General features: G+C 39.0%; 1 protein-coding gene and 1 long non-coding RNA gene across 13 annotated transcripts in view; one reads left to right on the forward strand and one right to left on the reverse strand.

Annotated features, from left to right (window-relative positions):
• Positions 1-11,199, forward strand: part of LOC310895159 — an 89,153-nt gene extending 77,954 nt beyond the window's left edge. Inside the window, exon 2 of the long non-coding RNA XR_014580492.1 lies at positions 1-11,199. This exon is cut by the window's left edge and continues 75,453 nt beyond it. This is a non-coding gene — a long non-coding RNA (uncharacterized lncRNA).
• The window catches only part of PARD3 (par-3 family cell polarity regulator), a 448,908-nt gene that overhangs the window by 377,625 nt on the left and 49,233 nt on the right, over positions 1-22,050 (reverse strand). The window contains exon 1 of one of the 12 annotated variants that reach the window (XM_083826058.1): positions 11,625-22,021. The exons of the other annotated variants lie outside the window; for them this stretch is intronic. Coding sequence (XP_083682184.1) covers positions 11,625-11,780 — 156 coding nt within the window. The 5' untranslated portion in view covers positions 11,781-22,021. Of the gene's footprint in view, positions 1-11,624; positions 22,022-22,050 lie in introns of those variants that run through there. 12 annotated transcript variants of the gene reach the window in all.

Here is a 22,050-nt window from a genome sequence, read left to right on the forward strand (position 1 = left end):
CCATTTCTCCCAAACAGACCTGCCCACAGTCATACAGGATGCTTGTGACGGAGCCAAAACACAAGCAGCCACAGAAAGGGTGAAACATCCCCTTTTCCCAGAAGTCCCCAGGCTGTTCCGCTTACTTCCAGGAGAGAGATCCTTCCTTCTATTAGCTCAGCTTCGTGATCCTTCTGCGCATCAGCCTTATTCACGCTTCGTTCTTAAAGTTGTTCTGTCTTCCTTTTGGAAACTGTGTTTATTGAACAACCCAGGGTACTATATGCCAGGGGCTCTCGTGTTTAACAGTGGTCTGCTGCTCTTTGAAACGACAGTCCTATTTGTGATTTTAATAAATGTGAGGTTTAATATACTCGTTTTCTTCTACTCAATGTCCATTTCTGTTAATCAGAATATCATAATTAGACATAACTGCTTGTACATAGATGAGACTTGTAAAGTACCTGCAGCTCGCCACCATTAGATCTCTGGGATTTCTGTAAGTTGTGCTTATCTCCTTCATTGGCATTTTCTAAAAAACAAACCTAGAAATTATTTCTTAATTTCTTCAATCATCTATAATCTTAAAAGTTTTTATTATTAAATATTTTCGAAAGTTACTGTCTTATTTCTGTCTACACTGAAACTTGTTGCCTTGTAACTAATTTACTGCTGCCAAATTTCTCCCATGAAATTAATTCACTGTTACAGATGTTGATATTGATTTATCTGCTAGGCGCATAATGAAGCGGAAGGTAAAACCAACGAGAACAACAAAAAAAAATAATGCTCTACTTTTTTCCCCACTAATTTTGTCATGGTGCCAAGAATAATTCCTGCAAGAGAAATAAAAAACCGCATGCCTTTTCACTTCAGTTTCTCAGTAAAACTTGAGTTTCTAGCATTAGAATTAAGTAAATAAGTAGCGACAGCAAGATAAGCCTGAAAACAAAAGAAAAAAAAAACATTAAAAATTCAAGCTCCATCTTAGAAATTAATATAACAGAATAAATATAAAGAAAATAATAAAAATTGAAGGTTTTATTCTTAAGATTATGATACATATGGTACAATTTTAGGTACAATTTTAAGCTTATAACAGATAAACTAGAAACAAAATCTGTAAATCTACAAAAAAAAACAATTGGCTGATCAAAGCATCAAATACAGCTGCTATGTTTTATGAACCCAACCAAAATGCTGATCTAAACAGTCTGAGTGCTGGGACAAACTAAGTCCAAATCTGCAACAGGTTTTCAATTGCAGGGTATGAGAATAATGAAACGTTTACTAAAACGCAGCAAAAGATTAATGTGTTAATCTCTGCAAAGTTACCAACACATAAATTCACAAAGTACATCAATTCATACCTATCAACTTCAGGAGCAATTTAAAAGAAGCCTACCTAGGCTCCATATCACCAGGCCATCACATTTGGAAACAATTACGAACAGGTAAGAGCCATTCCAAATATTTGCTTAACCTGGATTCAATTTCCATACGGCATCTGAGAGGTCCTGTGGAACTCGGAAGGAAACACTGACCTTTCTATATGATTTATGCAATACATTCAGAGTGGCCAGTCAAGCAGTTTTCCACCCAATAAAAGTAAAGTGCATAACAACCATTTTTATTTTTTTTTTGGCAGATAAAAACACTTGCTTTTTGGCAGCCATAAAAAGGAAAGGGGTTGGGAAAGGCAAGAAAGGGTACATTAAGATGTTCTTCTTGATCCTTGCACTAACTACACATCATGCACCAGTTCTGTAACATCTCTACAGGCTAATACTTGAATTATTAGCAAATACCCCCCTGCTTTCATATTTGATGGCTACTTAAAAGACTGAGTATCTAAATGGAGGCCAGAGAGCCAAGAGGCAAAGGGCTAGACACTAATGCCCTGAAGACCTGCCCTACCCTGGCTGCACCGCTGCTGCATACAAACACAACCTGCAAGCTATACAAACGACAAGGATATATGTCGTATTCTATATATGCAAAGAATAAAACACTTTACAATTGAGCTTATTTGCTCTGTAAACCACACTGTGTCATCTGGAAGGACTCAAGTCTTGTTGTTTGTGTTTTTTTTAAACCAATTAGCAGATGTTAGCTATTGTTCTTTTAAGATGCATGAGAAAATTATTTTTAAAAAAAAGAAGTTGAATTTCAATACTGTGTTTCGTACTCCAAATATAACCGTTCAAGTATCTAAATACTAAAGTAATCTGGCACCAGGGTATTAAGTCTCAGGCAGTGCTCAAGTTATTTAATTCAATATATAGTGACTGCAGCAGATTAAGTGTTTATGGTCGGCCCACCTAGCTTCTGACAGAGCATGGAATGAGGAAGAAAAAGGAATTAAGTACAGGTAAAAACATGAACATATTTTCACATGCACAATACTAATTAACTCGGTGAATTGTTTTGTAACATTAACATTTTTAAAGATTCAGGAAATCACTGTTGTTCCAAGATGACAACAAACTACTACCCCACCATCCTGCAACTGCTTCCCTCAATGCAAATCTATCAATGTCTGCGAGCAAGACTCAGCGTCAGTACTCCGGCACTTTCCTGTGAATCAAACAGGTGCAGCAGGCTGATAGGGAAAAGATGGATGTCTCAGTCTTGCATCTGCAACGCTGGTATTGTGCTCGACTAACGCAATAAAGTATAACGCCAGTGCCGGGTGTCATTCATCAATGCCGTACGACGGTGTCAAGGAAAGAATTATGTTCTCTACTGACAACTTGTTTTAATGAAAATGTATTGCAATATTTAAAAAGTTTTCAAAGCAGACTTCTATTTATGACAGGTGACATATTTATGACTGTTATTTTTGATGAAAAATGTGCAACAAGAATAACATAATATTCAAAACAAAGAAATCAATGTAGTATGCCTCAACAAGTATTAATAGAGGAAGAGCAGGCAATTCAGTTACTTAAATGCTAAATATTGGAAAGCAAGGATCGTAGAAGATACCCTGAGGGAGCTTAGTAAGAATGTTTCAGGTTTACAATATTGAAAAATTGGAACAGTCCTTAACGAACAAATTGACTTCAGGAGTGATAGACACTGCAGTCCTCAAAAGCACCAAGTTATGACATTCCATGTTTGATCTTGCTCTCAATAAAACCCGAATGAAAGCAATGACAGCCAAATATATGGCAGAGTCATCAGCACCGCAATCTGCTTGAGCATTCTTTTTGGGAAATGGAAAACTGAGGGGGTTCTGTGTGGTTTGTTTGGCTTTGTTGTTTGTTTGGTTTCGTTTGTTTGTTTGGGGGGGGGCTGTTGTTGTGTATTTTAAAGCATTAACAGATAAAGTGGAAAATTGTATTATGAAAACTTTCCATAACATTTTAAAGATGACTGGCACAAAAATAAATAAATACTCTCTAAGTTTATAGTAAGCTTTCTAACCACCTACATATGGCTGACATGAGACCAAGCCCTGGTGCAATTTTTTTTTTTCTGATCAGTATCTATAATATACTACTTTGTTATTTTCTCAACTTTATTGATCATTTTTTGATTATATCCATTTCAGTTGAAAGGTAGCTTTCATAAAATTCACAAGGAAAATAAGATCTTGATTTTTCACTTCTAAATTCACAGCACATGAAACATCTCACTATTTGTGACCATACTGAAAACCAAAAAGACTGCGAGGGAAAAAAAATTGAAACAATGTTGAATTTTCCCAAATGAATTACCTAAGGATGTCTGTCAGTCACAAAAGTTGATAGGATCATAACAGATGACGTGAAGCTAGTTACAGCGTAAGTGTGAAATGTGACCATCGCTCTCTCACTACTATTTATTTTAAATAACAGATGAACAGTCATTAATATTTACTCTATTTCGAATCAGTTAGATAATGCCATCAGCAGACTGAAGTCAGATTAGGCAGCAGCTGGTTAGATGGATGTCATCTGTCAGTGGCTGTTCTTCTAAAAGCTGCTAATACCGTCAGTGAAAATTACAGTCCACAAATCAAAAGAATGTAAGTGCTCGAACAGAAACACGTATGAAATCAGACAGCTCCCTCTGGATTTTCCCCATGTTCTATTACCTCCATGATCAATTCACGGTTCAAGTGACAGAAATTGCTGAGAAAGCAAAACACTGCTTTCTTTCTATCTGAGAACTATACTTTGAGCCAGGGGACATATTTTTAGATAATTAAAATTAATTTTCCTTCCCTTTTGTCAAGAAACATTAAAATCAACCTCCTGTAAAGCAAAATGCTCACCCACTCTCGCATGGAGTAATGCGGGGCAAAGTTCATTGCTTTTACCAAAGTGACAAACTTGTTGTTTGGAGACGTGTTAAAATTATTTTCAATCAGCAAATTCTGTAACATTAAACCATGGCTTTTTCTAATAGTATGAAAATGACAGAAAAGACCATGCAATCAGAATTTTTGTAACTATTCAAATATATGTCAAAATATTGTTTATACAGCACAAAATAATGCAAGTTTCAACCCACACAAGTGTCAAAGTGTTCCACAAAAACACTAACTGTGGCAGAACACTTGAAAAGTACTTTCAAGTACTGAAAGGAAATAAAACATTTGCGTTTCTGCTAAACCATTGAGAATATAAGCATTCTGAAATGAGGTGGTACCAGTAGCTGGCCCAGAAATCATTCCTCCTCCCTTTCTTTTTCTTTTTTTCTTTTTTTTCCACCTGATTTCTTCTTGGGTCTTTCACCCTTTAATTGGAGCAGGATGGCTAAAAAACCTAGAATGGGAATCTCTTACTAGCATTACTTCAGCTGACAGCAGCGTGCTTTGAAACCCATTATCGCCACTTTCAGGGTACAATCCTGCACAAATAGCAAATGAGCAACAAAATACATGTATACTCCAAGACAGCAGAACTCAGACAGGGATTTTATTTAAAAAGTGTGCCATTTGCCTGATAATCGGGGACAGCTGCCAAGAACTTTAAACGAATGACCTGCGTGCAGCAGCCCTGGCTGGGTGCCAGTCTGTGGAAACGCAGGGCCAGGTGCCTCCCGGCAGCACTCCGGAGCCGAGTCAGGAGCAGACCCTCACATGAGGGCTGTGCTGGCCTGAGGGTGGCCAGGAGGTGCAGGAGGGAATTCTCCTCCCCTGCTCAGCCCTCGTGGGAGCAGGTCTGCAGCTCTGCGACTGCTTTGGGGCTGCCCACCCACAGGCGGCAGCGGATCTGGTGATGGCATGAAGCACGGTCACGGGCTGGAGCACAAGGAGATGCCAAAGGAGCTGCGCTTGTTCAGTTTTCAGAGGAGGCCAACAGAGGAGATTGTTGTCGTCTTCAACTGCCTCACAGCAGGGCAGAGGGAGAAGAAAGGTGAAGGGTGGTGGGAGGGGAGGCACCACACACACCAATTGCAACAGCAGGGACTCGGGTTGAGGACCACAATTTCCACCAAGGAAGCAAACACTGCAACAGGTGCCCAGGGCGGCTGTGCAACCTCCATCTTTGGAGACACAGACTGCACAGGCCCTGCACAAAGCGGCGCAGTTTGGAGCAGGGGTTTGGACTGGATGACTCCAGAGGTCCTTTCCAACCTAAATCCTTCTGCAATTCTGTGAGTGTTTTGTTTCTCACTCTCCTTGGCTTGCGCCTACATTTCAACACCGGATCAAAAGCCTCAGCCAAGGCAAGGTGCATAATTTCAGCCATAACAAGTGCAGTGAATCCACACATAATCCATCAGCTCAGCACGCTCCCTTTGGCCACGCTTCACCCAGCCCTCTGTGAGTCACCGCCGCCCGCTGTGGGCTGACAGCCCGAGGCCCTGCCCTCCTCAGCGCTGCCTTCCTGAGGGCCTGCCCGCCCCAGCGCTCCCATCCCAAGGACCTCTGCTCTCCTCAGTGCTCCTGTCCTGCCCCACATGTGGTGCCCCCCTGCACTGCCAGACCAGAGCCCTGATCCGCTGCTCTGCTCCCTCGGCTGGCAGGGGCCGGAGCGGCCAACATGGTGCCCCAACCTTGCTGAGGAACCAGGCTTGCGACGAACTCCCAGCCTCCAGACCGCTCCTCGCAGCAGAGAGCTGTGTCTCTGCCCCTTCTGCCCCTCTCTCCTCCTCATGCAACCAGCAACAGATCCCCTGTACTTCCCACCACCACCGTCCTTTCTCCTGGCAGGGTGTTTTCAGCCAGGGTGTTTTCACAACGGACAATTCCTGCTGCCAGCACCAGGGAAAGGTGGAAAGCCAAGGCCTGACAAGGGCAACAGCAGCCCTGCGCAACACCACAGCCTTGGATGTGTTGAAATCCATCACGAAGCCACACCTTTAGGAACCAAAGCTGTGGTTAATCAAACTAACTCATAAATGAGTTATAACTACAGTTATTCAGAGACAATGAAAACTAGTAGCTCGGTGCAGAGCAGGTGAACTTGTAAAATTGTCAAAATAAAACCTAATAGTTGGCTTGCATCAAGGAAATCACCAATTACATCTGAAAAGCTCCTGGCAATACGCCATTATTTCAACACTATAACAAACTATTTTCTGAGCTAGTACGATCGTACGTGAAGCCATATCAACCACCAGGACATGCTGTCAAGGGAGGGAATTTGCTGTCCCTAACGGTGGACATATCTTCCTCCGAGCACTGGAAGCCAGCACAGTGGAGGGCATGAGCGCGGCCAAGGCACGGTGATTTATGCTCTACATATGTATCTTTTTCCTTATCCCAGGAAGTATTCTGATGCAGGCATTTACCACAATCTCCACAAACAAGCCTCGGTACGAGAAAGAATGCAAGAACTCAAGGCTCAAGATCGCCAAGCCTCTCACTGCCAATCCTCTTTGCTCTGATTTTCCTCTGCATTTCACGGGCCTGCTCAGCCGGCTACAACACACCATGCCTTGCTGCAATCACACATTTAATAACAACAGCTAACCACCACGGTTCAGATCTGGCCATGTTCCAGAGCGACCGAGTTTTGATGGTCTACGCTTCCTCTACCAAACTGCCAGAGGAACCAACATGCTGTTATCTCCTGCTGCTCTGTTGCACACTTTTTTTTTTTCTCTTTTACGTGCTTGTCTGGTTTTATCTGAAAAGGAACAGGATCAGATTTTCACAACAAATCCTGAGAGCTCACACTTGAAGCTGACTTCCTGCTCCCTGGAGAGGACATTTAAGATTCCCAAGGGACTTCAAAACAAGCTCTTGCAAAAAAAAATAGTAAGTAAAGCAGTAAAAGAAAAGTGATCACAGATTATCGCTTTCAGAAATAATGTCCGACAATTAATTATTAGAGATGAGGGATAGAGATATCCCCCACCCCTAATTACAAATAATTTGAGTTGCTGGTGTTGGCTTTATGGGATGTGCTCACCAGCCTTGTCACACCCCAGAAATGCTGCACCTGGCACTATGCTCTCTCTCTCTCTCTCTCTATATATATATAGTCATATTATAAACATTCCCTACAACAGAGTTCAACATGATAAATGCTCACTTTGTATCCATGGCCCCCTTCCCTCACATTCTCAGCCTTCCCAATGCCTTTTTTCCACACAGCGTTTCCTTCTAATAAGACAGCAAAGAGTGTAATCCACAGGCCATAGCCTACTGAGATGCTCATAATATGGAATCTGGAACACTCCTATTCACTGAGTCATATTTAAACACAAGGATCTGGAGATTTTCTAACAACACCCTCTTTGTATGTATTGTTCTGCAACTGGGATAGCGGGTGGCACATCCCACACGGTTCCAGGATTATACAGTTTAAAAGAAAAGAAAAAAAAAAAAAAAGCTATTCAGCTCAATTCCACAGAACTCCATAGGAAAAATAGGACTATATGGAAAAAAAAACTAATCTGCAGTACTATGCATGTTCTCTGTATTCTACCACAGCTTATAAACCCAACCAAGTTCCACAGCTGGTATCCAAAACATAAGTAGTTATCAGGAAAAGAGCCTCAGATCATAATTAATCAACTGAGATCCCAGCCCACGTCGTGGTTATCAGACAGCTGGTGATGTCAGAGAGAAATAGGACTTCAGAGGTTCTCACAAAACAGTTGAAAATTGCACTGCATCTCTTTTATACGGTATCTTGTACATAAAGATCTCAATCTTCAATTTCCTTAAAACTTATGTATGGGTTTTACTTCACATAACTGAATTTGTTCTTCATTCAAAATGTAAAAATAGGCAATTTTTTCTCCTAAAACTGTCATTCATTTCATAGATTACATTGCATAATACTCATGTGGCTGAGAAGTCACCTCCAGCATAATTGTGCTGTGTGGTTTTACATTTAGATCAACTAATATGACAGTATCAGCAGACAGTGAAAGTAATTAGCATCATATTTTCTATTTTAGAACTGATAAGCCTTGTTTCATTTTTTTTTTTTCCACCAAAATAACAGAATCCGCCAGCAATATTGGAAAGCAAGTAAGCAAGGACCACACACAGAAATCCCGTAAGCCAGGAAGGCACAGAGATGCCCTCCTGGTTGAAAGAGTAGGGGGTAGAGTAGAGAGGGTGCCTGCCATAAACCGCACGGAAAAGGGCCATGAAAAGATTTTCACTGCAAATTAACCGTGCTAGTTTGAACAGAAAATGAAAAATGTGAACAATTAAAAATGGCTTCATTCCTGAGATTTGCATCAAAGTCTTCAGGTATTAGGAATGGAGAGAAAAATCATTAAAGAGTATTAACAAATAACTTGATGGGATGATTCTCTAGGATGAGGTTGGTTCCCTTTTATATTATATGAGGTATTTAAAATTGTTGGTTTTTAAAAATTTATGGTTTTCAATTTATAATAAATAAACTAACTAAAAAAAAAAAGCAACAGTGCAGCAATTTGCTTTAAACATAGCCATATCATTGTGATACAGAAACTGTGACAAATGCCTTTTTAAAATGTTCTCAGATTCTCATTAATATTTCATTAGTGATATAAGAGTCTTAATGTGTTATGAAAAAAAGATCAAAATTGAATTTTTACCACCACAAAATGATTTTGCAGAGTGTTATGATTTTAATGGACTGGGATTGATAACACTCCTCCAAAATGTTGAGAAAACTAATTTTAGCTTGCCTGTCTCCATAAACAGAGGCAGTCTTGTTCCTCCAAGAAATGACTCCTGGAAGGCCTCTTACATTGTCAGCAGCAAGTCTACTATTGTGTCCCAAAACAGCAGAGAAAAGCAAAGCTTTAAATATTCACAGGTGCCAAACACACATTAAAAGAATGTTAAAAAAAAAAAAAAAGAGAAAGAGAGAGAGAGAGAGACTAAAGCAACAAAAAAGGCACTTCTAAGAACTATTTCTCCTATTGCAATAATTGACCTACTGCTCACTCTACAGCTCAGGCCATGAAGAAGCCAGCACACTCACTGAAGTTACGCTGTACTGAATGGAGTTAGTTAACACTGATCAGATTCCGATAAATTCAAACCTATAACTTTCTTCACTATTTTGAAAGTTTGACAATAACAAAAGCAGTCATGTTTTGGGTTCAATAGCATTTCCAATGCACCCATCAATAGCTGCCATTGCAAGGAGGGACAGAGCAGGGAGGAGGAGAGGATGGTTTGGTCTCAATTACAGTGATCTAAAGATTGAAACAAGACCAAGCTTGTAGGAAAAAGCAACAATTTTTAGAGTTAATTGGAGCATTTAGAGGGGAAAAAAAATCATTCTTGAGGCAGAAAAGCCCTTTTGCAGCTACAGAAGTTGACCAAAACAAGGCTTCACGGAGGGTACTTCATTTCAGTAATTTCATCCTCTAGCATACATTCACCAAGCCAAGGTAGTAAAAGGTTTTTAATACTACTCTTAAAATTCCCCATCGGTCAGTACTGTTCTTCAGACACACACCCATGTGTGTAACAATTTTAGCAAAACATTTTTTTCTGGAAGTGGCACCATAAAAGATAAACTTAAAGCAAATTATATTATTTTCTTTTCAATAATAATAAGAGAATTTGGAGGATCAAGTGATTAAGCCAACAAGTAAACATTTTAGGGACTTTTTCAAGCATCAGTTTGAATTCAGTAATTGAGCATATTTTTCATTAACCACTAGAGGTCACACAGTAACCATGGCAGTTATCCAAAAGACGAGAGGCTGCAGAAACCTTAAGGTCTGGGAAAATTAGAATACAGGGGTACTCACTGATTTGCACTTACAAACAAAATTGTCAAATTAATCTGAGTAGTCTTTCTATTTCCTGAAAGGATCCAATGAACTGGATTGCTCACATACCTCTGTAGAAGTTAGAATTGTGATTTAACTTCTCAAATGACATCTGATAATAAAGCAAAACAAAATTCAAGCTTGGTGTCCTTTTGAAGGTGTTCCTAATTTCTTCAAATATTCCCTCATTTTAAAACTTTTGTTCAGACAAAGGGGCTTCACCTATGACTCTAATTAACATTAAAGAACCACACTAAAGCTTGGATATCCTAATACTCCAATAGTCAGTTTTTGCGATTTAAGTAGACATACTAAGCATTCAGTAACAACAGAAATAGTAATAAAACACGTAGGAACCCAAATACATTAAATCCATTATGTTTTTAAGCTTACTCAGGGCACTATAACTTTCACGCTCTTAAATCTGACTGGGTACTCTGTCATCAAAATTTAGGAGCAGGGGTAGTGGTCAGGTCCTGAAAATTACTTGCGTGTGAGAAATTCACTAATACTGCTTAATGACAATCCAGTTTATTTAAAGCATCTGTGGAAGCATTATTTGCAAAGTATTAAAAACTTGTATGTTCTACAGCTAATTAGAAATTCCCTTAAAAGTGACTTCAAGCCTTTCAAAAGGCACCCTGCGCACACAAATTCAGAGCCAGAGCGCTGTAAAGTCCGTGAGCCTGAGCTCCTTCCATATTAGATTAAATCGTAGATCAGTACACAAAGACATTTCATGAACTGACTCACTTGTTTTTATTCCATTTGCTCCAGCGCACAGTACGTTTGCTCTTTGGAGAAATTTCATTTAATTATATTCCAACTATAAAAGATAAAGACCTGCGTATGAGTCTTTTACTATTGAAGTGCAATAACGCCGAGGCATTAAGCTGCCCTCTAACCCTAGGAACTGGTCCCACCAGAACAGGTGCTGCCGCTGACTGGCACTACCTGTTCTGGAATAAGTAAAATATTTCACTCCCTAAAGCTCTCAGTCTGGTACGTTTCAACATTAAAAAAAAAAAAAAAAAAAAGGAACAATAATAATGAAGAGCAGTGAAACATTGTTTGTAACCTGAATAATAATTTCAGAAGGTTCAGTACCCACCGCGTTTGTCAGCACAACAGACAAAACGCTACCAAAAGCTCACGGGGTGCGTGTTACGCTACAGAGGCAGCTCCCCACAACAAAACAGAAATCTCAAAAGCAAAGAAGTCGGAGGCTTTTCTTGCAATCCAATTCGCACCACAAGTTTTCACTAGCTCACAAGAAATGTTAGAGAGAAAAAAGAAGCCACCCCAGCTTTACCTGCCCACAAGCTTGTATATATACACATACGTACTCACACACAGGTTGCAAATCAGCAGAGACTGCTTTCCGCTTCACGTTACCAAAGCAAGTTTTACAATCTTTATACGAATTTTGAAAGTAAAGATATTTTTTTAAGAAACAGCCAAACACAAACCTGCTTTTTCTTTGCCTGTCTTTTCTGAGCATCCAATGTAGCTGACTTGAAGCTAAGAGACTTGGACTGTCTCCTAACCTTCACTGAATCTCTCCGACGATCGTATGAAAAAGACGACGACTTCTTTGTAATTTTCCTCTTAGGTGTGTCTGCCATTTCATCCACCAAAATGTGGGATCTTCAAGCAAACAGTGTCCCAAGAAAACAATGCCTCAGTACCATCAAGCTTCCAACCGAGCTTACAGCGAGCAGTCTTCAGTCCTGTAGGAAGCGAAGCAACCTCCAAGGAGTCGAGCCCACCTAAGAACAATCTGTTTTTCCAGCAGGATGTACAGATGAAAAAAGGCGATGGTCCTGCAATGCTGCGTGTCACTGAAGAGCAGGCAGAACTCCTTCTTGCTGTATAAACTCAAACAGGCTTCAGCAGTGATGCTAATCTGAAAAATGTAGTGACTATCCTGCTGAGCACGCTAAAGGTGAACGGAAGGTAGTTCCCTACACACCAGGAGGGTGTGGAAGTACACCAACAGGGTGTGGGGATGAAGCAGAAGACTTTGGGTTCAAAGCATCTTCTTAACTCCTTCCTTTCTAGGCTACTACTAACAAGCTATCTGAAAAGTCAGGCTGCTGAAAAGTTCCCCCAAAAAAACAGCATTACTTTCTTATTCTTGGACCCAAAGCACTTGCTGAAGGAACCTTTCTCATGAGATAGCTGCCCCATTCATTACAGACCCCGTTTTAACCTGATTCAAGTCATCCCTTTGTCAGAAAGGCTATTCACGCTACACATTACTTAGGAGGTACTTAGCTACTAAGCCTTCTAGAAAATGACGTCCAAGCCTATGTATGAATCCTACTGTCCTTTCTGGCAAGTAACTATGAAGTTACAGCACTCATTTAAGACCTATTAGTACTGATGGATAAGAGGGCAACGTAAATGAATTCTCAGCCTAGTGACAGTGTGGGAATCTTATCAGACAGCTGAGATTGCAGCTTTTGTACCAGGCCTGTGTTTAGGTAGGAATGTTTCCCTTGCATAACAGATTAGTCAAGGAACACTACGAGGGTGTAGAAGCCCAAGACTCCCTGCTATTGGTTTTGATTAAACAAAACATCTCCAAAGCGCAAAGTTGGACTGATGGGAATGTGCTTGCAAATCTAACAGCATCAGATTCAAATCTGGGTTAAAAGACAAAAAGGAAAACTTTCTTTTGACAAACTTATGCCACTGTTCAGGGTCTTCTCCAGAAACTTTTCCTTAATTTATTCATGACGCTACTTCACGTACAAAGCAACCGTGAATAATTTATACTTGCAGGATTATCCATTACTATAATTAAGCTTTAATATGGGTCAGTCCTCTGGTGTACGAGTCTCACCATCTCTATTAGGAAATATCTGTGAAGCTATTGCTGTGAAGTGTTTCTTTTAAGACCTGATGATATCAGTGAGTAAGAAGATAATGAATTCCCACAACAAACCTTAACTGCAGGTTTTTCTTTTGTTGTGGGATGAATAACACACCTCTAGGACAAAGTGATTTTGCTAAAATTAATGAAAAGATATCAGAATATCATGCATTTATTAGCCATAATGACCTAATTCTAGATTCACTGTGAGATTTATACCGTGAAGAATTATAAAACACTTCTTCATATTATCTACAACTCCATCTAGTTAGTGAATCTTATAATTATTACAAGATATAGAAAGAAAAAATCAATTATTAAATAGTTTTTGTACAGTGTCTCTTAATTATGATGAGTTTATAATACTGTAGCAGCCATCATCCATAGCCACAAATCGACCTTCCACGCTACCAGCATTAAACACTGTGAGACCATCATCATTTCCACACACTGAGGTTTTCACTAGAGTTTAAAGAGATTCCTACTTACAAACAATTTAAATATTTAAATTAACATTTCCCATGATTTACCAGCATCATCTTTCTGAAGAGTAAAACATAATCAGTTAAGCCAGCATAATGCGTACTTTTAAACCATGACATCTCAAAAACAACTACAGCCCTTCAAAACTTCTTTAAGCATCTGCACCATCTGCCAAAAACCACATATACTCTGATACACCATAAAAATTAAGGTCAAGGAACGTCTGAAAGCCTTTCACAAGTAGCTACTCCTATGAGTTAGGCTAATCGTGTTTCTTTGAAAACAACAGGCAGTATTTTATCCAAGAACTGTATCTCCTTTCATTTGCTTTGCTAATGAAAACTTTAGCTTCATCTGATGCCCCCAGATCATAGAACCAGAGAATTATGGAGTGGCTCTGGTTGGAAGGGACCTTAAAGCCCATCTAATTCCACCCTCCTGCCATGGGCAGGGACACCTCCCACCAGATCAGGATGCTCAAAGCCCCATCCCGCCTGGCCTTGAACACCTCCAGGGATGGGGCATCCACAGCTTCTCTGGGCAACCTCGCCAGTGCCTCACCACTCTCCAAGTGAAGAATTTCTTCCTTAGATTTAATTTAAGCCTACGCTCTTTTAGGATCTTGCACTGAAAAGGCAAAGAAGAATTCCTCAACCTCACTGGTGATTTTACAGTCATCTACAGTTTGCCACTTTCATCCTCTGTGCAAGGCTGAGTCCTGGTCCATTTAGGCACTGCTGCTGAAGAAACCGTTAATCTACACCTGGAATCAGCGTTGGCACCTCTTCTGTGCTTTAGCTATGTGTACAAAACCCCTTTTGGTTGTTGGGTGGTTGGTGGCTGGAGGCAGCCTGAAGTCCCACCACCATCACGTAGAGCACCAGGTGCCTGCCTCTCCCCTTCCCTGTCCTTGCTCCACCGCAGGGACCCCCCGGTGGCTCCACGGCCACCAGAAGCCTCCCTGCACTGACAGGGAAGGTCTCACCCTGCTCTTCCTCCTGCTCACATTCCCGCCCTCCCTCTTCTTTTTTCACACCTCAACTGCTCCCAGCAGCGACGTCCTCTCCCTTTCTCCACCACCTTGCCAGGTCTTCCAGTGGAACAGCAGAAAAGCATTCAGTTATTTTTGTAAGGGTGAGTCCTCTGGCGTTCTGGTGAATTAAGTGGCTGAGAGACAGGGTCAAGAGTGCCAGAGCCTGCACGAGGTAAGTGGCAGGAGAGGACAACAACGTGGGAGAGAGGCAAGCACAAGGGCAAGCTGCTGGGAGCCTTATTTTCTCCTGTTACATCTCACAGAGCCATACCTTGCAGCGTAAGCCAGAGATCTATTACAAAACCAAGAACATTTTCCCAAATATAATAGCTAGCTCAGAACTCATTATTTTGTGTACTCAATTAAGGGAGGCTTTCACTGAAAGCACATCACGTTTGCCAACATCTTACTTCATGAACCACGCTACTGTGTACTCCCTCTGTAGCACGGGACACTTCTGCAACTCCCCAGCCAGCGTTTCACTACCAACGTTCGGGTTCACACACAGCAATGGAGTGTGTCACTCCAGTATTCAAATCCCCTCTTTGCTTTCTTCCAGGGCAACTGCAAATACGCACAACCACAGATGTCCTACTTTCCATCACATACTTGTCCATAAGACCCTCTTTTTCATCCTGTGGTAGGTTTGTGGGTTATTTGATTACACTAACAAGTCGCTGTTGCTGAGGTGTTTCTTTCTGCACAGGATTCCAGCAGATTTGTCAGGCACAACTTTCACAACACTGCCGTAGTCTTCCCCAGTATATCACGTTCATGCATGAACCCACTATTATTTAAAGAACAGTTTTCACCAAATTATTTAATTTTCAGAAGTCAGCCCTACCCACAGCTCTTCAGATCTCCATGGAAACTAACTTCCAAATAATAAAATTGTCTCAGTTTCATGCTTCTCTTACCTGGGAGTTGTTAGTGCATTGATACAACTACTTCAGTAATTCAGCAAGGGAATTTGCATATTGCAGTTTATCCCCAAAATAAACAATGGATCGTGAACAGAGATGCTGTCTTTACAGAGCTAGAAAAAGTAAATGAGATTAAATGAGAGTAAATTTGGAGGACAGCACTGAAAGGGATATAAAACTCAGATGGGATAAAATCTTTAGTTATCTCTAATATCTGTTAGTGACTGGAAAATCCACACATTTTGGTATTAGTATATTATGCCCTGAATTTCCTCAGTTCCGTAGGAGTTAGTCTCATCCATAAACATGGTGAAGTTAAAATTTATTTTATTAGAAATACTACAAGCATCTTAATTCAATTATTTGAGAGAACACAATGTTTATGTCTGGAGTATGTTATTTTCAAATATGTGTTCATTAAATACCAGCTATCTAAAGGACATTGATTTTCCCTTGGTTTAAATCCATCAGCAAGATGAACCTAAAAATCTTTTGGCCATCCCACTAATAACAAGTCAATAGTGTTAAAGCTAGAAAACCCGAGACATTAAAACAGAGTCATTCTGTTTTTATCCATCAGTTAAAAACAAATTGCCAATTCTGTCAAAATGTATTTAAAATAAAACATGCTGCACAATACTAGATGACATGAAGAGTTCATTGTTAAACTAAAGTTTTTAAATTTTATTAGAGAAAAAATCATGGAATTGTTGTATGAGAGGTTTCTTTCCCAATATCAATACTTTCCCAAGCTCAGCTGCACAAGAAGTTATTTTAAGCTGTTACAAGAAAAGAATGCCTTATGCTCAAAATGTGTTTTGCCAAGTCACTTATGAGTAACAACAAATTGTTTCAAGGTCATTCTGCTTTCCTGGGATACAGCGAAGGAAGTCACAGAACAAAATGAGAGAAGCTGGACACTGCAGCAGAGAAACACAGCAGTAGATAAAAATTAATTCTGTGGCAGTTTTGATGAAAAAGGGAACGAGAATGGCATTCAAAGTATATATTTGAATAGTATTGGGGGCATTTTCAGGTTCTGCTATCAGATTTGCTGCACTGGATCTAGATGTTCTAGGGCTTTAATCTGCCAAAGGCACACAAACCTTAGAAGCACAAAAAAAAATGTTCTTCTCTGTTTACACTCTTCAGGTTAAATTCTTAAGTTGTCAAGTCAAAGAAAATTCAAATGTAAATGCAGCTGTAAGTTTGCTTAAATGAGGCAGAGAGACCCAAATTTAGAACAAACAACACTACTTTGAGTACTCTGATTATGTGCTGATGGAAATCTAAAGATAACGCAAGTTTATCTGTGCAACTTTCATCAAGTTCAAAAGCTCCTTAACATCACAGAGAATAAACAGACACCGGGTTACCAGAATCCCATTCTTTCTACGAGCATCACATTGTCACTGGTCTACCCAGAATTTATGATAAAACTGGAAGCCTTGCATAACTCTCCAAAAAAATAAGAGCGACAGGCCAAAAATCAATAGCAGCAGATATTGCAGTCACAGCTGTCCAGACCCAAGCTGGCCTTTAACCTTAGGACCATAATGCATTTGCTCAAAATAGAGTTATTTCTGTGTTGGTTTCAAGTCGACATTTGTTACAAACAAATAGAGTCATCCTTTCCGAAGCCACATTTTGTGTATCACATGCCTCTCTAACTCAACAGTGCTTTCCAAGAGGAAGTAAACAAAACAACAGTATTATTTAGAATTGACCGTATGTTTAACACAAAAACCAAAAGTTCATTTCCTTTCCACTATGCTGGGAAAATATAATATGCCTAATTTTCCTAAAATGCCTTCATACCGCGTGAAGAAACTCATCAGACTTTCTCCTATCAGGACAGAAACAACCAAGTATTAAATTCACAGTAATCCTAACAGAGCATTTGTAGGTTTCTCCAAAAAGAGGATGAAAATGAATTGCAATTGATCTCACTGCATTTCAGCTGCAATTTAATTATTTAAATTAGCTAACTCTAGATTATGAACATTTATGAACTTTGTTTTGACACAAATCTATTAAATTAATGTTAATATTTAATTAATGAATGTTCATATTAAATGAATATTCATCCCATTTCCACCGGCAGTATTTCACTCAAAAGAGCAACGTTTTTTTTCCATGTCTTCTAGGAATTTCAAAGTATGGCTCACCAGCACCAAGCACCAACATCACCTTAATCTTACGCTGACCCAGATATGACCAACATGCACACAAATACCGTGGTAAGCACCAAAGTTCACTTCAGACACTACCAATCAATATTGCTCCATTTTGTATGTCTGCACTAAGTGGACATAAATATGAATTATGCAGGGTGCAGACCTGACCAAATATTTGAAAATGGTAAATCCAGCACAGAAAGCCCATTTTTCAGTTTAGAGAACATTACTCAGACTGTAACTCAAGTATACACCAAAATACAGCAAATTAACAGTAGTTATTTTTGAGAACTAGAGTGTTGAATTTGTTAGGACAGTGATGAGTGAAATCATAAGATGCAAATGCCTTTACAGCTAAGGGTTGCTAATCACAAGCTAAAAAAAAACCTCATACATTAGGGTAAATGAGTTTATTAATAATTATCCTTAGCTTCATACCCTGCAATGTTTCGAACAAGCTCTATTTGTCCAGCTGCTTACCAAAACCAGTAACTCTTAATGGCAGCTCCTCATTGCTTTCTTGGGGAGGAAAGCCTCTAATTTCTCAGAAACGCTGTAGCTACACGGAGAACAGACATTGCAGTCTGTAAAATTTTCACTGAGTAACAGCCTGAGCATTACTATGAAAGAAAGAATTATATATAATTACACGTTGTTGTTTTTTTTAATTGTCCAAAATACAAGTGACATTTTCAGTGAGAATTCAATTGGGAGTAAGTAATGTTCACTCACACACTTTTAAAATAGGAGATTACACAACAATATCTTGAATATTTTTTTCCATAGACAAACAAGAGTCTATGGGACCCCTGAATAAGTACTTCCATGTAATACACAAAGTATGAGGATCACTGAAGTGTCCATGTGCTTTGATCTGCCAGGAAAAATCATCACTAAGGATAGTCGTTGGGTTTTGTTTAGTTGGTGGGGACTTTTTTTTTGCTGCTGAGAATGTCTACCTAGTAAGAACTGAAGTCATCCATTATGTTATCATCCAGCTGGAAACCTGACAAGTTGACATATGTTTTTTTGAAAACCTTCAAATGAAAGGCTACTTCTACAAGTAACAGAAATCCAAATAAAAGTTTATTAACCTAACTTAAACATATTGTTCTAATCACTGCGTGGACAACAAGAACCATGTATTTTTAAAATAATTGAAATAGGCTATGCATTCACTAAAAGCAAATTGAAGAGAATTGTTTCTCCTTTTGTACTGGTGCAGAGATCTTGGACATTCATCATTCATCTGCCCAAGCATTTCAAGGAGCTTCCTCAAACAGTAAGGAAAAAAAAGAACAAAAAAAAAAAGACTACCCACTTGTATTCATGAAGGGTGAGAGGGAGGGAGAATACTGATGCATTTCCATTGGAAACTACCTTCCATAACAAAACCTAGACAATTTTTTTAATTTCAAGCATAAAAAAATGATTTCCATGAAAACACTATCCACGTGAGCATTTATTAACTTTTGCTTTAATTGCTTTAATACTGTTACTGCAAATAACTGCATTAACCAAGTCTTCATCGCCAACTTTATGTGTAGTGACATTGTGTAGTATGAAAGTCGGAGCTGCATGCCAGCTAATTTAGAAGGCATTATGCACTTTGTCAATGAACTATGTTAAAAGGCTTAAGGAAAGCTGTTTCAGAAAGGAACAAACAGCTTAGCAAAATCAAATTTTTCCATGTAGTTTGTTTTGTGTTCTTCTCTCTTTTTTTTTTTTTTAAGGGGTAAACAACACTGAACTTTGCAAATTATTCCAAAGAGCAACTGGTTAACCCTTACTCTTCTGTTCTGTTTTACCAAGTGACAAAAGAATACCAAAATACAGGGACAGAAAAAGCTAAATAAAGTCACCCTATCAGCCTGCACGTTAATGGAAAGGATACTGTCACAAAGATACTTCTCTTATTCCATTCAAAACAGCTGCTGTCTCTAAGGATCTTTGTATTTGTTATAGGATAGAACACTTTCTCCATGGAGACAGTGGAATAGGGGTAAATATATTCCTCACATTTCTTAGAGTTCTGTTTTACTAATATAGTTAACTATAAAGAGTGAAAAGTTTAGCAAGAGGGCAGGCTGGTCCTTAGCTGCTTCACATTCTATACTGCGCTTGTATGACATTGCACCAACAACTGTGGCATAGAAGCAATATAATAAACACAAGTTGTAATATTTTTCACTGTGGGAACAATGCTTACATCTAAAGAATCACGATAACAGCAAACTGATTTTCAGAAGTACACATGACAGACAGTAAATAGCACAACCATCTTTGTCACCAAGAATGTAAATATCTTCCTTGTGAAAATGAAATGAAAACTAAGGTACTAAGTTTACAGTTTTGCAATATTCGGGATATTTTTGTCCCAGTTAAAAAAAATTGCATAGGCTTATGTTTAACTTTGACCGTAACTAAACATGCAGACCTCAGAGATAATTGAAATGTTTAGACAATCTATTTTTAAACAAGACAAGCTGAAGTGGGTGGGTATATATATAAAATATTACTAATTGGAGTTATACTCAGAACCTTGGAGTAATGAGACCTATATCAGGTTCTGCTAACACAGAACTAGCAGATACACTCGATATGGAGGAAGCACAAAACACAATGCTAACAATCCAAAACTACAGGGAACCAGGAAGGTCAGCTGTAAAATGTAAGATAGGAAACTGAAAAACAATGACTAATGATTGAGATGCTTGAAGAGAATCAAATGTGAAGGTCAACTGAGAATGATTAATTCAAGGATATAAACCAATATAGCACGGTGCATGTTTATATTGCACCTTCCTAATCAATCCTACAAGGTCTCTTAAAAAAAAAAAAAAAGGGAAAGAAATTTAACTTACAAATGCTACCAGTAGAGATATGCCAGATTCACAAAATCAGAGGAAATAAGCTTGGCAAACACGGAAATAAATACTACTAGCTATTAGGTATCTTGTCCATCTGTACACAAAAACACTATTGCAATAATGACACTGCTTGTTTCAGTTGCAGTCAAGAGTTTTTCAGCTATTAGTCATGCACACATAAACACCCACAGAGTTTCACTGGGAGGAATTACCCCACTTGAAGGCGGCAAGCTAAGGTAGCAGCCAACAAATGAGGTCTTGAAGTCACCAGAATTTAAACTTCTCCTTTTGAAGGGAGGAGCACGTGAGGAGCTAAGAAGTGCATGATTCAAACAAGTCATAAGTCATACTTCTATGTGTGTGTGTGTATATGTATATATATATATGTATGTAGTTAGTGACAGCTTCCACCAGTCTCCTTGAGGCCCGTAAGCAAAAGCTAAACTAATCATACAACTTCAGGCCTTGAATATGAGATAACTAGCTGGAGGTTTTTATTAGCTTTTCATGAAATCTTAGATGGGCACTATTTTTATTGAAGAAATTCCTGAAAACTCAGCTCTGTTACTCTATACAGCTTGAGTAATCCCAATATTTCAGACAGCGAGGAGTCTTCATGTCCCAAGACTCCTCTCATAATTTTTATTTATAAAGTCCTGGTTGAAATAACCAAGACAATTAAGTTTTGTCACAAGAAATGACTGCAGGCAAAGTATTTATTTCTGAAAAATTAACTGAAGAGTCATCATTTGGCCTCTTTTCAAGGAGTATTCAGAGTGCCTGTTGCTTCCAACAGAGGCAATTACGGATCCTGTCCGTGAAGGGAGCAGGGTCCTAAAGCGCATTTCCAGACTGAAGTCTGCATCAGGCTCAGGCACTCTCAAGACCTTCAGCAAACATATGTAACTTTGCAGAGAAGAGTGGCATATTTACATAAGCCTTTACTGTTTGCCACAGTGTTTCTTACCTTACCCTTTTTGAACATGTAATTTAAAGACACGTGTATCTGTAAGCTCAATCAACCAACCAATAATGAAAAACCTCCTAGATGATAGTGATCTAAATCTCTACTTAAAAAGCACACACAATGCCCAACAAAAACAGCGTATAGTTATTTTCTCAAGATCTGTGTATCCAGCAATTCCACCCAAACTGATTTACAAAAACAATCAACCCTCCACAGTTGAAATGCATTTTTCATATATTCAACCAGTAACATGAAGCTAAAATCTTAACTTGCATATTCAATTTTTTGTTTTTGCATTATTGTTCTCCTTTGAGATTTTTATTTTTAGTATTTTAGCTCATTTTCTTACTTGAACTTAAAAAAAAAAAAAGCACGATTTAAATAAAATAATTCCTGAGCTTTTTTGAAAATCATAATAGTAACAAACTCCTACACCCGTCAAGCAAGCTATATCAAAATACTAAAACCTTTGCACTGTTTGACTCCACCTCCAGCCATGTGCTGGAAGCACAGAATACTGTCCTAACCACGTACAGTGCACGTCGGGCTTCTTTCATAGCTATT

The sequence above is a fragment of the Anser anser genome (genome assembly GCF_964211835.1).
Source record: "Anser anser genome assembly, chromosome: 2".
Lineage (NCBI taxonomy): Eukaryota > Metazoa > Chordata > Aves > Anseriformes > Anatidae > Anser > Anser anser.